The following is a 17634-nucleotide window of genomic DNA, read 5'->3' on the forward strand; positions in this document are numbered from 1 at the left end:
TTTTATTTGTAGGCTGCAGCTAAAAACCTGAAATATTGTCCTTTGTCTTTAGTAATGTCTTTAAAGTCAACACTTAATCTAAATGACTGTTCCCCTTGTTGATGACATTTGTGTATTTTTTGCTTATCAACTTACATGAGAAAACATTCATCATCAGAGTTCTTAGTCGTGGAAAATGTTGGTGGTGCCTCTGGACAAACCTAGATATAAAGTGGTCATTTTTTATTTAGAAAAAACGAATAATTAAATCCTGGTAGACTGTAGTTTCTGTAATTAATACTTAAGACTTACTCCATGTAGACAAAGGTAAGCTATTTTGGTATTTCCAGTTTTATATGAAATGATGCCAACTTTGTGGTTAATTTAGTCATGTTTCTCTTTACATCATATTTCATACTTAGTGGTCATGACAACTTGTGCTTTTATGTGGAGCAACTAATTATTGCACCCAGTCTTACATATATAAAATAATGTGAAAACTGATTTTTAACTCCTGAAATAATTTAAAAGTTGTCCAGTTTGAAGTTACAGTAATTGCACGTGAGATTAATAAACTAGTTTATTTTAATTAAATATGTATTTTTTAAAGAATTTTTCACTCTACATATAAAGGCTTGTTTCTATTCTATGAATATTGCTTGGAGTGTTTATGGGCTGATCCTGCTGACTGCCAAGTAGGTTTTCTTTTAACTGAAATAGTAGTGGAAATGAAGGTACTGAATATTTTAGAGGACTAGACCTTTATTTTGTATTGTGTTTGTGATCAGTTGCTTGTGTGTAGTTTAAATGTATGCATCATTGAAGAAAAAATGTGGAAAGTGATTTTTTTTTTTTTTTTATTCCACATATGTGCATTTGTTTCATGATAGAGGTGGTTTTGAGATGCTAATCCATGTTAAAAAATGCACCTTACTGTGGGAGACAAACAAAAACTTACTAGTTGTTTTAATGTAAGTAATTGCAATGATTTTTTAAAGCATCCTGAAAGTTTCTTCAGTCAATAATAAAGATAATGAAAAATAATAAAAACCATGTTATTCTTAAACCAACTTTGAGAAATCAACTGTGCATATCTGTTTTAAGTTCCTACTGCTACTTCTCTCATATCTTGCACAATAAGCAATTCTGTATAACGTTTTTTTCAAAGAGTAATAGTATGATGACAACTGCGTGGCATAATTTTACTGAAGTGAATGTTTAGAACTTTGGGCTCATAATCTGATAATTGAAATAAGGGAGGATTAAAACTTAAGAAGAATACTCACATTTTTTGAAAATGTTAATATTTTGCAGCTTACATAATGCCAAGCCTGATTCACAGTTACTACAAACCAGCAATGAATCAGAAGTGGACACCGTGGAAGACCTGAGAAAAAAACTCTGTCAAGCTAAAAAAGAAAAACTAGACTTAACCATTAAACACAATCAAGAAGTAAGGACTTTTTTGTTTGCTTTATTTTACTCTTAGAATAAATGTAATCTTGTTTCATTAAAATAATATTGTTGCATAGTGTATCAAAATCGCAGTCATTAGCTGAAAAATAACAAGGAAGGTGACACTGTACAGACCTCTCACGCCTGTTCCTAGGAACTCTTATCACATTAATAGATAAAGTTGTACTTGGCAGAGTGCAAATTTTCTGCAGGGAAAGGAGTCACTGCCACTACCAGTAGTTTGTTAGATAAAATTGACCAGTGACACAAATAAATAAAAGGCACAGCTTGAATCTAGCCTTATAAAAACATCTTATTTAGTTCTTATTTATATATTTTTTGCAGGGTATTAGAGTATAATTTTAATTCTGCAGAAATCATTTGCAACTCATAAACCCAGTACAGTATTTTTCTGTGTGTGCACCAGATTCATCTACAATATCCTTTAGTGGTCTTACAATGTCTCGGCTCACGCAAATTTGCAGTTTTCAGTAACTGTAACAATGTATAATGTACAAATGTGGTGATGTGTTTGTCAGTAATTTCATACTTGTTAATGAGAACTTCATAGGGAAAGAATTTACCTGCACTAGAAAGGTTTTCCCTGATGCCGTTGTAGCAAACTGGTATTGAAATGAAGTACTAGTAAGAAAACAGTATTTTCTTTAGCTCGAATATTGTTTTTTGCATTAGTGTACATAAGGAAGGGTGGGCACTGACTGCAGCAGTAGTTGTAATCAGCTTCGCATTTGTTGCTACTAGGAACACTTCTCACACTTGCTAATGCCAATGCCAATCTGGCAACCAATGTCCTGGTTTAAACTGTGCTGATGCATAAGTATTGTTACTACTATGGGTAACAATTCTGCTTTTAGCATTTTGCTAGGGGCAGCTGATGTGGGTACTCATTCATCTGGTTTGGGTTAAATCCAGCCAATAAACCAAGTTTGCCATTCCATATCCATTTGTTATTGGGGTGTGTACCCAACTTAAGAGATTTATGCTTTTCCCACAAGGAGTTGCTCCAGTGCTGCAGTTAGTTAGTTATTTTCCCATTGCCCCATCAGCTGTGGGGTGGTCCTATAAAATGGATCTCTGGAATTATCTGGATTGAAACAACAACACCACCACAACAACAAAACCAAACCAAACCCACAAAAACCAAGAACCACAAACAAACCACCTCTTACATTGAGAATTTGAAAGCTGGGTGAGCATAAGGATCTTCTGTACCATTTTGCGGTTGTGGTTTGCACCCCAAAGTCAGGTTGCGTTTTAAGTAGATAAACTACTTGTGACACTGGGTTTATTTCCCTATCCATTTACTGTATAGTTACAGATAACAGAAATGCTTGAATTACCTACATAAGATATTATTGAAGGGGCTACTTTGTACATGTTCTGAAGAAATATATGTTTTACTTTTTACCTTCTTGCACTGAAATAGTTTTAACTTGATTTTTGGACCCATTTTTTTGGCAGGAATGACTGGACTATGTTTCCTAATCTGGACAAATTCACTTTTTGAGATGTTTTCCATTCTTAGTTTGTTGCTGTTAAATTTAATATCATTCTGTTTGACTACTGAACATTATTGGACTGAGTTTTCTGTTCATATGTATACTTTTGAGTTGTTAGGTGTCTGGTAGTCTACCATCCTAACATGACTTTTACCTAAGTGTTAAATTTAAAGAAAGTTACCATGAAGTAGCCTGTGGAACATAATGCTTCCTCTACTGCAGTTTTTCCTTTGAGGTTCAGGAAGATGACAGTATTATTTTATTTTCCTAAGGTAGTGCATTTTCGGGAAAATGGAAGGGTATGTTTAAGGTACGTGAAATTCATCTAGGAATAGGAACAGTTTGCATAAAACCCAGTAAAAGTACTTAAAATCTGCATAAATATGTGTTTGCAAGATACATCTCAAATTCAAGTGCAAGAAAAAGGCAGCTGTTACTGCAGTTAAAAATACGTTTAAAAATGTTCTGTAGGTGTATTTCTGTAACATGTTGCATTCTTTCAAAGGACCGTTGTTGCCAGTTTTCTGAAACAAATTTATTTTCTAGTTGTCCGGCTGTGAAAGCCAGATAGTCAAATTACGGTCAGAAATTGAGAAAGGAGAAGCTGTTCGACAAAGTCTGGAGTACGAATTGGCAATTGCCAGAAAAGATGCTCGTCTGAAAATGTATGCTGCAGAACAGGAGTTAAGTGATGCAAAAACCAAACTTGTGGAACTGCAAGGTAAGTTTCAAAAGAGCAAAACAAAAAAAAGAAAAAAAAAAAAGGCAAACAGGGAAAAAAGGCTAAGTGAGTTTCAAGTCAGGAAGACAAATGAGAAGCAGGGATTTAATTAAATTTTCTAGTTTTGTATTTCTTGGATTCCTGTTGTCTTTCTCATCACTTATCCATCTGCTTTTGTAAACTCTTAGGAGTTTACAAAACTCTTGCTGTCTCATGTGAATTAAAACTAACCTGTTAAACTGATGAACCCTTTTTCCTCTTGCACCTTCTGTTGTTCCCTCTTTTGCTGCTGTCCTTGTACAGAATCGTAATCATGGTGGCTGTCTCTGCATCCTGGTTATCACTCTGTCCAGCAGTTTATCCTGTTCAATTTCAGGGTTAAAAAGGAAAAGTCTATTCCTCTTCATTTGTTTGCACTATCTCAAACAACTCTTTTTTCCTGAAGTTCTTTTCATAATGCTTCTTTCTTACTTTCAAGGGTTTCAGGCTCATGTCCAGTTCCTTTTCTTATCATCCTTATTTCTCTTTTTATAGGTAATGGAACATGTGTGTTGTGACAGTAGTGTGTGGAAGGGAAGGTTTTTATCTAGACATTTTTTTCCTACTAGTTTTTTATTCAGAAACTCAAATTTCCTTGATCCTCCTCAATGGAGAGAGAAATTTTTCTCATTCTTACAAGTGAGGTGCATTTTTAATTACCTAAGTAAATATAAAAACTTTTAAATCTAGTATGGGAGATGCATTTGTGAGTTTATTGAACCTTTGATGTCCATGAATAGCTTAGACCACTCCTCATGGAGACTGTGACCTTTCAAGAATGGAAGGAGACTCAGAAACTTGCAAGTACTTAAAGTACCAGGTGTTTTGAAAACAATTAGAAAGCTGAACTCTTCACTCCTTTGGAGAACACACACAAAAAAATCTTACGAATTGGAAACTGGAAGAAGGCATTTGTTTCCCTTTTGCAAATTCCCCTGTGATTGCAAGCTGGAGACTTGAACGGCTGGTTTCTCACTTGGAGGAAAGCTGATTTCTTCCTGTGCGTGCTCATTTACTGCTAGTTTACTTGCCAGTCTAGAAGGGAGTAGTCTTTCTGTGTATTTTAAAATACTTTAAATCTCATTTTGTGACTCAGTTTACATTTTAGAATACTCATTGGCTGCAGTATCGGGCACAGCTGGCAGCATACCACAGCTGCTGGTGAGTGTGGTTCTGCAGGGCAACCTGTACTGCAGGAAAGAGGTACCGGCCAGCGCCACAACAGGTAAACCAGACACTGAACTGCTCACCAGAGAGTGCATGATGCCTCTCCCAAAACATATTTCAGAAAGGGTGGTAAATGTGGAGAGGAAGAGAAGAAGAGACAAAAAAAAAAAAGCTGGAGAGACAGGAGCAGAGCAGCAGCCTGAGCAGGGGCTGGGGCCGAAGCAGTGACCATCTGTGCAGGTACCAAGAAGCAGGACTCAAATGGGGCTGTTGCTGATGGAGGAACCACTGCGCAGTGACCACAGGCTGCTGCGCTGCCTGTCACCTCCTTGCAAGGACTGAGCTAACCTGTGTACGGGCACTGGGGAACAAAAAGGGGGTAGGGGAGGTTTTGCAGAGGCAAGGGATGTTTTCCTAAATGTGTGTGTGTGTGCCTTAGTTTCTTTCAGTATCAGAATCAGAAGTCTGTTAGTTGACAGGAAATGAAATTGGTTAAAATTCCTCAAACTGTTTTGGTTGGTTGCTTGGTTTTGTGGTTTTGTTTGTTTGTTTTGTGGTTTGTTTTTTGGGGGGGGGGAGTTGTTTTGTTGTTGTTTGTTTGTTTTGTTTTGTTTTCCTGTGACAGGTACCAAAGAAGTCAAATCATCATTGTGTTGCTTCTCGATTCTTTTGCAGTTCATAACGTGCCTCTTGTTTTCCCTGGTCACTCGCAGCCTTTCTCACCTCATTTGGTGCTTTGATGTGACCTCCACTTAGCTCCTGGGATAGAAAGCCTCATTTGTGGCTTGTGCTTTTCAGTGTTTCATCCAAATTGTTTTTCCGCTGTTCTCAGTGAGGCTTGACTTTCTGCTGTCTGACAGTCCTTTCTCATCATTGTGTCCACTGATTCTCCATGTCATCTTAACGCGCCTCTTCTGTTTGTTTTATCCTCTGACTCAGAAGAAATATCAGAAAACTGCTTGAATAAAAATCTGTTAGAAAATAACGATCACTTAAATGCCAGCCTAACTAGCTGTATTTAGCAAAATGACAGACTGATACAAAGTACTTTCATCTGAAAGCCAGTTCCTAAAAATAAAGTGAAGTCCCTAGTCAAACTGCTTAAATAACTAGGCACAGGCGATGAATGTTTCCATGGCATTTAAGCTTTTGCGGAAGAGTATATACAATGTTTCCCTGTCTCAGGGCGTTTGCTAGGCTGAAGGTTTAAATCTCTTGAGCAGCAGTAAATTTCCTTGGAAAAGCTAAGCCTTTGCTCATTAGCCCAACCTGCCTTAGGTGTTCCTATAATCCCTTTCATGGGGCAGGCGCCTATCTTTACTGTCACTTAAACTGAGCTCAAAATTAATTCATACAGACTAATGTGTATATCAAATACACATTTGAAAATACCTGGCCAAGCATTGTAGAAATCTGAAATTAAGTCCCCCATGCTATAAGGACCTTACTTGAAAGAGTTGTCTCAAGTTTTTATTTTTTTTCCAACAGGAGAAGTGTTTTAATTTATAAAAGTCTCTAAAGAATTCCTATGTCTTTGTATGAAAGATGCTATAGGAACACAAAAGTTGATTGTTTCTTTGTAGTGAGGGTGGTGCTCTCCAGTGCTGGAAGTGTTAATGTTCCCACATTCCAGAGGATATTGCAATACATAGTAGAACTGACGATCATTATACTTTTTTTTCTGAACATGCTTTGCAGTGCTACTTGTCCTTTTTCTTTCTCTTTTTCTCTAAACAATAGTGTTGAATGGAAAGCTTCATCAGAAAGTGGCGGAGACTGAGAAAATGTTTCATATTGCTCAGCAGAAGTGGCAAGAACAACATCAAAGACTTGCAAGTGAGAAGGATGATATCCGCAGAACTTGCAAAAGTGAATATGAATTGCTTCTTAAGGAAAGAACCAAACTAGAAAGTGTTCTGCAGGTATGATGTATCAGTAGTTGGAAGGTTGCATGAGATGATGGCTGGAACATTTTTCCTGCAAAGTGTGTGGTGGGTTGGGGTTTTTCTTGTTTGGGGGAAAAAAAATCTCCCAAATAACTAAATACTGCAGAATATTTCTGAAGAATATGGCTTTACAAAGTTACACTTTGTCATAGTCTTTCTTGTTCTAAAGGAATGTGTTATGGCCAATTTTCATGGTAAATGCCTCAACCAAGTTATGAGTGCATGGTGGTAGTGCAGCCCACTTGCACTGTCATGCAGAGCTGAGTTAGTAAAATCAGGGACACCCAACGTGTAGCTTCTGATTCCATTTCTCTCTTATCTCCCCCAGTCTGACATCCAATAGCCTGTCAACACGAAAGCAATTTGTATAATACGGAGACTGCACATTGTTAAGGAACCCAAATAGTGATGATGGAATTTCCAGCTGTGCATTGTACAATTTTCACTCCGTGTCACATATGAAAAATGACTGCTTTGGGGAATTTTGCTGTTTGGTTAGAAAAAAATAATGTAATACTAAGAGATGGCCTTATAATCTGTTTTAGACTGTGGATCTCTGTTCTTCAGATAATTAATTTCATTGTATTTAGCGAAAAAAAAAATCAAAGTTAAGTTGTACTGGTATGCATAAATCCCTTAGATATTAAATGTGTAAAAAATAAAAAGTTGAACATTTTCTTACACTTCTTTTAACAGTTAAGCCATTTAAAATTAATTTATGTCTCAAATAAATCTAGTAGTAGTACGTTATAGAAGTGCTGAGCTAACATACCCAACTTTTACCTGCTCCACAGGGACACAATTACACAACTGTAATTTAAAAATTTTAATCTCCAATTGACAACTGAATTACATTCTATGTTACCAATGTAATAATAGCATCTGAAGAAAATTGAGACTATATTCAGCTATAGTTATCCTTTATGCTTTTAAACAAGTGTAGTGCAGAGGCTCTGTTAAGGCTGATAGCCATTGACTCATATGCATGACATGCAGAGAAGAGATTGCTACTAAGAGATTCCTTTATTCAGTGAGACTTATTATTTTTTTTTATATTCCTATTTTCTTCTTTTATAGCTCCCTTTAAGACGTGGCAGGCTTGTCTCAGTTGGTCTCGGCATTGGTCAAGCAGTAGAAAATTAGCCCTGCTTTCTTCCCACCTGGTCAGCTCCAAGCCTGGGACAGTGACAGTCTTCCCAAATGACACAAAACAATCCCTACCTGGCAGCTCAATAGTCAAGTTCTGACAGCAGGATGTTACGGTGTTGTTGATTACATTTTATATGGCACCTCTTTGAGCAGCTGTTAAAAAAAAAACAGGGCAGAGAGAATCCCTTCATTATGTGTATTCCAAAAGTACTATGTACTGACTTTTCAGCTGTTTGTTTGAAGGCAAGGTCAGGAAAGAGAGGTGCAATAATGAGACCTGAAGTAGAAATTGGGTAGTGCGTGGATGCGTAGTGTTTCTGTGCATGGGCTGCAAAAGGCTTTGCACTCTGCTGTTATCTCAATGACCAGCAGCCCTGATAGCAGAAAAGGATCCCACTGAGCTGATTTTCTCTGAATGAAAGACAAAAAGGAAGTTCCTTCCTCTCTCCAGTAATTTTGTGGTTGTGTTGAACAGTACTTTGAAGGAACAGTTAGGAGAACTGTTAGGAGTACTTTAAAAAAAAAAAAAAAAAAAAGAGGGAAAGCCAAGGGAAGACACCCTAAGGCCCCCCTCAAACCAACAGAAGCATGATTCGGTTTTCAAAGTCATTTCTTAAAAAAGTAAGATTAGATATAGGCTATGAAGAAACCTGTTTTTAGATATAGTTTTCTTTTTTAAGTTGCCAGGTAAAGCAGGCTAAGTGTGGAGTTTTGGTTCTGAGTTCTGGCTGACAGTAGGCTGACATAGGTTGAGGCTTTGGAATGGACTTGTCTTCTGCTCTGTATAGTGTTTTCTAGAAGTCGCCTTCAGTGACTTTAATACTGTATAAAAAGAGCAATGTTGGAGAGGTACATTTTCTGAAGTGATGGGTGGCCTCAGATCAAAAGGAGCTTGGGACATTGTGTTCTCTGTCCATGGATGTATATTCAGAAGTGAAGACGATCTGCAGAGGCAGGTGTTAGGCTGGTAAATGTATTAAAGCTTGAAAATTGTTCACTCTTAAGGCAAACAAGATTCACTACTAGGTATCAACTCCTAACCTGCTTTCAATAGTAAAAACGTTCTGTTTTCCCACTTTGCTTTTGTAGCTGTTGCCCTGCCCATCGCCCTAGTTGTAGGTTTTATGTATAGTTATAAAATTCCAGCATATTAAAAATATGTAAATAAATGTTAAATATGGACTTGACTGCCTTAGTTGTTGCTTGAGAGCTTAATTGAATTAAACTTGGCAGGTAAATGTCAGAAGGATCTCTTTTTATAAATTATGACTTCAGATGTGTTCCCATCTTTTGTGTTGTGTATTTACGGGCCTGTTTTAAATACTTCTATATTTATTCCAAGTTCTAAAATGAAAGCTAGATAAAATTGACTTAATTTTCGTCTTAATATGTACATAGAAATGAGATTCTAAACATGTATGCAAATCCTGGCTGGAAGGGCTGCATTTCATGAACTGTAATTCTGAACTTGGCTATGAAAATGCTGAGGTAGGCATGGAAGTGGAGTCAGCTTAACCTATTGAAATGTGTGTCTAAGATATGGAAAGTAATCCTCTCTGCTTTCTAGCAGGTCTGTAGTGTGCTCTATCGGGTGTACTTAGCATGCTATCCACTTCATAATAAAAAATGTTGGAGTTCAATAGTAAGTGCAATAGCATCACCTTGTGGTTAGTCAGAATATAATATTCCTTCCCAGAAGCACTTCATTTTTCCTTAGACTACTTGTGAAATTGTGTTGTTTATACATACTTTAAAACAAAATCAGCATGTTTTCCAGAAGCAGATAAGTGTGTAGATGACATGCAGGTATATATGTATTTTTATATATATATCTATCCTTTTTTTTTTTTTTTTTTTTTTTTAACACGGTGAAGAATGTTTCGCTTTGAACCTTCGAAATGCAGGTGACTGCTGGAATAGTCTTGCACAGTTTCATGCCAAGTCTGAAAAGTTTGGAGACTTCTTTAAGATTCTGAAATCGTACAACTCATGTTGACTTGTGTAGCAAGCTTGATGTATTCATGTGAATTTTAGTCTGATTAATATTAACTACATTTCCAGTATAAAATGTTTTTAAGTCTTGATGTAGTATTTTGCAGCAAACTATGTATTACTTATTTCATGCGTGCTTTTCCTAGGTCACTTTTGTTAATGTCTGGAAGATATACCCGAAGACTTGAATATCTCTCTATCTTTCCTGTGTGGAGAGTGAGAGTACCTATGTATTTCCACAAAAATGACATATATATTTTTTTTTAGCATGCCGATGGGAAGAAACCTGTGCATTGGCTTGATATTACAGGCAAAGTTAGGGTGTTAGCTTAAGTTTAGTCCATATCCAGGTATACAGTTTTTGCAATATTTAGATTTACTGACGTTTCCATTTTTTTTCTACATGTTTCACATGCATTCTCCTTGTCATCTTTTCAGAGGATGCCAAAAAATCATAGTGCCTGCACATGAAAGAAGAGAGACAATAAACTTTTTTTTTTTCAGTTACTAATTGGTAACATTTAACACTGTAGAAGAGTCATGATTCTCTTATTGTCATGTTTGAGTGGCCAGAACTTTCTACCTTCATTCTGAAGTAACTTCTAAAAATGTTTTTTTCAAACTTTGGAAAAGACTCATATCTCTTTGATCTTCTTGTATAAACATGGTTCTGTCAGACTTAAATCTTCCGAGGAATCATTCTCGTTTTCTTCTCATCCTTCTCCCTGCTCTGCAAGTGCCTTATGGTTAGTAATTTCTAGGACCAAGATTATGCCATGTAGGGATAATAGCAGAATTTGCAGACTACCTGGTTTATTTTCACAAAATGTCTCTTGCCATGATATTGAATAGGAGTAAATGAACAGGAGGACTTACTTTAATCTTTCTGTGTTTTTCACAGAAAGTCATTTTAACAAATTGGGTCTCCAAAGGTCCTCTGACTAAATCACTGGATTTATGGCTTGTTTCTGATGCTCGTTATGGAAAAGCTTATTCCTGTCCACTAGACCAAAGCTATTCTTTTTGAGACTTCTGGGATCTCCAGCTTAAGTATGTACTACACTACCGGAGGTTCATTATTTGGCTACTTTCCTCTGAGCCTGGTGTGGTGTGAATGTGGATTTTGTAGCAGTGATTCCACAGAGCTGCTGAGTCCAGTAGTATTAGTAATTATCCCAGTCTGTAGCTTGGTTCAAATTCTGATTGAGGAAATTGAAGTGGGAACAGCTTGGTTATTTTATTCTCCTGAGAACTTTGTAGTTCATGTAGATAATTTTTAAAAGTAATTCATTTTCTGGACAGAAGAATGTCTTTCTCTGAACAGCAAAAATGAAGATAATTTAGTCTATGGGAGTAACTGTTTCTATAAATATCTGATTTGATTTCGAGTTCCAACAATTAAAACCAGAACAAAATAGAACTTCTGTCTATCATTTTGTCAAATGCACTTAACTGTTTCCTTCTCCATTGTTGCCACTGGTGTAGGAGAGAGAAGAAATTGGAAGAGCAGCCTTGTACTCTTTAAGAGTAAGATTTCCTGTGGGGAATTGGCTCTGATTTTAGTATTACCGCAGAAGGCCGTGTTCATAGTGATTTTAGAATGAACACATTTTACCTGCTGGTGAATGAAGAGCCTGTCTGCTGTTGGGTAAATGGTTCTGTTGATGTGTGCTAATGTGTTAGATTTTAGGAATCTGTTGTAATGCAGTTTCCATTCACAAAGTATTCCTCTTTTGAACTCTTTATGGTAATAGTTTATCTTAGTAAAAGTATCTCTTAATGCTTCATTTTTTCTAGGAGCAGAATAATGCATTGCAAAATATGCACAAGAAAATGAAAGATGTGGAGGTGGAACACAATGGCTGCGCTGAGCTGCTGAGATGCCAGGCCAGTGAGCTTGAATACAGCGCTGAACGAGAGGAGCGACTTAAAAAAGAACTTGAAGTAAGGCTTTCTGGGTATCACTACTAGTCTCAACAAGCACTGACACTCTGAGCAATTTCATTTTTGAGGAATGGAGCTTCTCAGGCTGTGAATTTTATGTACTGTATTAATAAAATGCTGAAGATCTGTTGCGCATGGAAGACTGAACAGGCGAATGCCACCTACATTATGTGTCCAGCTTGAGACTGGTGTTTGAAGAGCAAATGGGAAAAAGTTTATGTATGCATGAAAACAAGGCTAACTTTATTTAAGGAAATCTGTACATTTTCCCTAACCTTTTAATTTGTCTGTCTTCCTATCGTTTTGGCTTAAGAACAGATTTTGAGAATTAGTGAATTTGCAATGGAGAATCTACAGGAGCTGAGAAAGTCACCAGATGTTGTGCTAGGTAGAGAGAATAGCATGCTAAAAGATCACAGTGGTGTTATGGCAGGCTCTTCCTATCTAGATTTAAATGCTACAGGTAGTTTTAGTTTGCCTGGGTGTCTCTTGCTGAGAAGTCTCAAGTCTTTAACACTTATATCTTGTAAATATGCTCCTTTTACTAAACTGCTGGTTCTCTCCCAAGATTCAACAGTTTGTTTATTCACTGGCAGGCTCTGTAGTAACTGTTATCTATATGTACAGTTTGGACCAAGACTTTCTTGGTAGAACATTTTTCACTGCAGAAAGGCATAGTGAGTGGATGATTGTTTATCCTGATGTAGGTTTTCTACCAAAGGTGTCTTTAAATATTTTCTGCAAGGAATTTTAAATAATTGGCACTTTCAGGATATTGGGAGGCCTTGAAGGAATAAATGATATACAGTTTTCAGCTGTGTTTGTTTTATGTTATTTTGCCCTTAAAGGCAGAAGCGTTTAAAGCATTGATTGCTAGATAGGTAGAACCCTGCATTAAAGATGAGGTACAAAAGAAAATTCCTACAGGGAAGATCAAAGCTCATCAACTAAAACCACTGAATTATTGACCGCCAAGGTGGACTTTTGTGCCCTCAAAAAGACCTACAAGAAATCTATTGCCAGGTATTGTGAGCTGCACATATTGGCCTAGGCAGAATTACCTTCAGCTAGAAAGTGCTACATACTGTGAAGTTCCAATAGCCCTTTTAAAAACCAAGGTTTTTCTTCAAAATACTTGAACTAGGGTTGGTGTTTGTTTTTTTTTTTTTTTTTGTGACTTCAGGGTTTTTAATCTGTTAACATAGGAATCATGAACTGAAAGGAGGAGGAGCAAGGCAGCAAATTATTTACGTTTCTAAATATTTTTATTTGGTGTACTCACCATCTGTAAATTTGAGAAGGAAGCGCTCAGTTCCTTGAAAATGTACATCTGCTGTGCCCTGGAGCTGGTCTTATCAGGGAATGCTGTCTATTAACCACAGTCAGCTAAGATATTTTCATTACTGCTTAATTTTTTAAAAATTCTTTTAACTTAGTGAATCTCTTAATAATGTCATGAGAAAACATTCAGACTACAGAAAAATCAGTCTTGTGGTGCTTGTTATAAGCATAGCTATTTAAGCAGTGATTAAGGAAAGTATGTGGTGAAACCTCTTAAATTTGAGAATTTAAGCAAATTAGCACAAGTCTTTATGAATTAAAAAAAAAGGTCAAAGTTAGACTGCAATGTGTATCCTTTAGTCAGCTTGCATCTCACTTTACCCTCTCAAAAGTAAATTGCATATGTGTGTCTGAAAGGGCCTACAATAATAACTTACCCATGCTATACTTGAAGTCAGAGAGATTAACTAGTGAGCATATCTGAAAATACCTTTATTTGGTAAGAAGCAAAAGCACTAGGTATTTTAAGCTTTCAATATTGACTATGGTAGACAGTATTGCTTACTGTAGATTTCATACTGGATGGTGGGCTAAAACTCTGGAGTTTGTGACAATAGCATCATCTGCATCTTACAAGGTACTAGTACTCTGCATCGCCATTTGTGGGGCAAAATTTGTTCTGCCTTTTGTGTGGTCATGAAAGGCTGCAGGCATTCTGAAATGCAAAATTCAGGTTACTCTCTCCCCCATAATCCTCCCTCAAAAAATTATGTACTGAGGAACAGTTAAGTATTAGCAGAGTTTGAAATCAAATTGCAGCCTTTCTTTGACTTATAAACTTGTCCTTCCTCTTCTTCTGTTACTGTCGGGAGCTCAATCAGGCAAAGGTATTACCTGGCCCCTTGTGCTGAAATGTTGTGGAAGGACCTCAGCCAAAGGGACAAGATAAGCTGCTCTTCACCTTTATAGCTTTAGTTATTGCAACTTGGTCTTGAAGGCTGAAAGCGAAGGAAATGGGGGAGTGTTCAAGGACAGACTTGTTGCATAAAGGAGGGGAAATGAACACAGTCTTCCCTTCTAATAGTGTGTGAATGAAAGGACTGTGCCCTTTTAAAAGGGCATGCTGCATTCCCAAGTAGAAAGAAGTACTTCTATGAAGCCTGGAGATTGTTGGGTTTAAACATATTGCTGTCAGTAGAATTTCCTCCTCTCTACCTTAAGAGCTGTCTCACTGGCATGCTAGCTTCTGTGGATCACATTCTTAGTTGCCAAATTCTTCACATACATAGTGGAAGAGGCATTAAAGAAGGACACTAAAGCCTGGGCAGTAGTTTTCACTGTGTGCCAACATGCCAAAATCTCCTTGTGTTTCTGCCCATCTGGTTTTACTCTTACATAGTTCTAGCTGTCCATTTAAAACTTTTCAGTGTATAGGAAATAAGTGTTACCGCCATTACAAATATAGATAAAGTTCTGATAACCACTCTTGTACTTCCAGCTGTGATTAAATACAACTCTATGGTCTATGTTTTTTCATGAAATAGCTGTATATTTCTATATGTCTCTTAGTGAAATTTTTAGCTAATAGATTGAAATTTGTTTTTTGTGGGAATATGGACACAGGAGGCAGGTCTTATTTCAACTTCCATGCAGAGTACCTTGTGTTAATGGGCATTTGGTTGGAAAATATATACGTAAGTTCTTGATGATGGCAGTGAACTTCTTAAGGTGATTTGTGTGAAGAGTAGTGTGTTCCTCATTAAAAGGCGATGTTATCTGTTGTTATACACTACTTCTTGATATGCAATGAGGCTTAACTTTGTTTTGGAGTTCACAAAGCTATTCCTTTACTACCCTCTGCTGGACATAAGGGAGAAATCCACAGAAAAATATTTGTTTCAGTAATGAAAGGAAATGATCAATTCAGAATCTTTTTGTATGATGGCACTCTTATGAAGAATTATGTCTAATAGACTATATTATAAGGAAAGGAAGGTGAAAAAAGTCCGCCCCACCTTTTTTTTTAATTTTAAGTATTAGTCTGGTTTTATCCTTCTATAACTATTCCAAACATGTTCTAAAAGAGGACATTTCTAGTTTCTGGAATTAGAAATGAAAAGAAAGAATAACAGCAAGTTTCTGTGTACACTTCAGTTGAAAGATAGCTGTTGGTACGGTGTCTGGCCTGCTAGCTTTCCAGTTCATAGTGATACCAATGTGGTGTACCCTTGCATGGACATGGAGTGCTTCTGAAGTGAAACACACACTGTACCAGAAAAATTTAGATTTGTAACTTCATTATCATTCTGCCTCTTTAGCCTAAGATTCAGTAATCAAACAAATTCCTGATATATTTGTATTGAACTCATCAAAATACTACTATTTATGATAGTCAGTTTCCTGGAACCTGTGTCTTTTATTTTAGCCTTCAGCTCCATTGCTCTGGAAAGATGATTTCTTGGGAAACATAGGGCAATTTGTGTATAAAAATAGTGTGATGAGTCTAGCTGCCAAAAAGCTGGGTGGGAAAGCTGTTTGACAAACAGTAGAGGAAAGGGGATTGTGAATTTTTTACCATGAGAAACAGAATTATTAGTTCATAAATTTCAAACTCTTTGTCTTGTTCACAGAGATGTAGTGATTTTTCCATTGTTTGTTTTTATGCATTGGAGGCTGCCAACTCTTAGTAAGCTGGAGCTCAAGGTCTCTCAAAGTTTTCAAGCTTTTCTCATGAGGTCTGAAAAATGTCCCATAACTTGGTCCATTTTATTTCTGAGAATGAGGATGTTGCCATATTTCTGAGACTTTTTTACCATTAAAGATCATTCTCTTAGCTTTCATATTGCCTTTCCTGCTCCCCTGCCTGTAAGTATATTGACGTTTTCATGCCCTGCTAGATGTGTTATCTTGTATTAGCTTGGTAATGCTGCTATGATGGGGAGATGACTACAAAGAAGACTTGGTTGATGTTCTGTCTCTGTATTTGCAGAAGGTATATGTATGTGCAATAGTTTACGGCTATGAGTGTATTAAATTTCTAACTATATCTAAGTCAGGAAAACATGAAATTTAGGCCCCAGCTGAAAACAAAACCCCCCATATCCACAGACCTGCTTTTATTTTTTCTTGTTGTTGTTATTAATTTCACCATGAACTGCAGTGTTTGGTAGGTTATAGTTCTCATAAGAAAGACTTGAAAAAGTTCCACGTGGTGTGAGAGAGGACATATTCCTCAGCCAATTAACAGTGCTACTGGTTAAACTTTAAACTGCATTTTGCCTTCTATGACTACACACTTCTTGATGGCTTACCTGTCCCTACTTAAGCCTCGGCTTTCTAGTGTCTCCATAATGCACAGCTGGCATCTAGGAGTTCTAGCTGCTGTGGCTGTCTCGTATATCCTCTAAGCGCTGCGGTTTTCATAATAGTGTCTCTGTGATGGCTCCAAAGTTCATGTTTCCTAAGTGACAAGCTCACTGACATAATGGACTTCCATTCTGAGAGGAGCTGCTTCTTCATCATCTCCTCTGTCATCATATTATTGAAGTTCAATTTGAAGGCTGTTTACCGTTACCTTACTATCAGACCGAAGTTCTTTGAATACTGTTTTATATAGCCCTCAACAGAAGTTAGTAACAATTCACGTGTTAATTTTGTCTGTGTGCATGTATAAAGTAATGTATGTCAGTTCTTGTACTGGCAAGGGGTTTAGTGGCTACTGAGTATGAGAACCAAAAGGGACATCTTTTTCCCTTCAAAGTACTATAGAAAGGGAGAGGACTTCAGAGGGGTTCACCAACCGCAACTCAGTTGCAGATGGGAATGGACTTGGACTTTATCCACAGGCAACCAAACTGTATTGGTTTAGCAGTCCCAGTTGATTTTTTTTTTTTTTTTTCTTTTTCTGTACCCAAAGCCAAGCGTATGGCTTATCTTGTGGCCCCTGTGCTACCAGATGTTTATCCAGTGTTGTGCAGGTCAATTATGACTCCTCTATCAATGAGACATGTTACTCTAGAATACATATACATGAAATGTTTATAGTGAGGATTGACCACACTCCATCAGGCTAAAAGAACATTTACTTCAGTGGTTAAGAGTTTTTGTAGTTAAATAACCTTACAGTTACTAAAAGGTTGTTTATTATCTGGACAGGAGATGGCTCCACCTTACCATGATCAAGAGGCATCAGCATTTCTAACACTAGGTGGAAGTGGTCAGCACATCTCCCAAAGATGTGTTCAGACCTGACCTCCTGATTTGAGTTCTGAGTTAAAGGGAAATGCTTTTAAGTAGGAAGAAATAAGATCTTAATCTGAATATGGAAGCACACAAACAGAGTGGGTGGATGATGATCCAGATATGAGGTACATGTGTGTCCTCCTTGCTTAAAACTTTATCTTGGCTGAGCATTTCGTGTATGGATTGGACCTCAGCCATG

The 17634-nt window shown here is 37.1% G+C and overlaps 1 protein-coding gene across 3 annotated transcripts in view; it reads left to right on the forward strand.

Moving 5' to 3' along the window:
- Window positions 1–17634, forward strand: part of CCDC171 (coiled-coil domain containing 171) — a 155500-nt gene that overhangs the window by 8050 nt on the left and 129816 nt on the right. For all 3 annotated transcript variants that reach the window (XM_065656381.1, XM_065656382.1, XM_065656383.1), the window contains exons 3-6: window positions 1294–1432; window positions 3501–3675; window positions 6622–6803; window positions 11766–11912. In XM_065656381.1, coding sequence (XP_065512453.1) covers window positions 1294–1432; window positions 3501–3675; window positions 6622–6803; window positions 11766–11912 — 643 coding nt within the window. The remainder of the gene's footprint in view (window positions 1–1293; window positions 1433–3500; window positions 3676–6621; window positions 6804–11765; window positions 11913–17634) is intronic.

Source organism: Caloenas nicobarica, chromosome Z (assembly GCF_036013445.1).
Source record: "Caloenas nicobarica isolate bCalNic1 chromosome Z, bCalNic1.hap1, whole genome shotgun sequence".
Classification (NCBI taxonomy): Eukaryota; Metazoa; Chordata; class Aves; order Columbiformes; family Columbidae; genus Caloenas; species Caloenas nicobarica.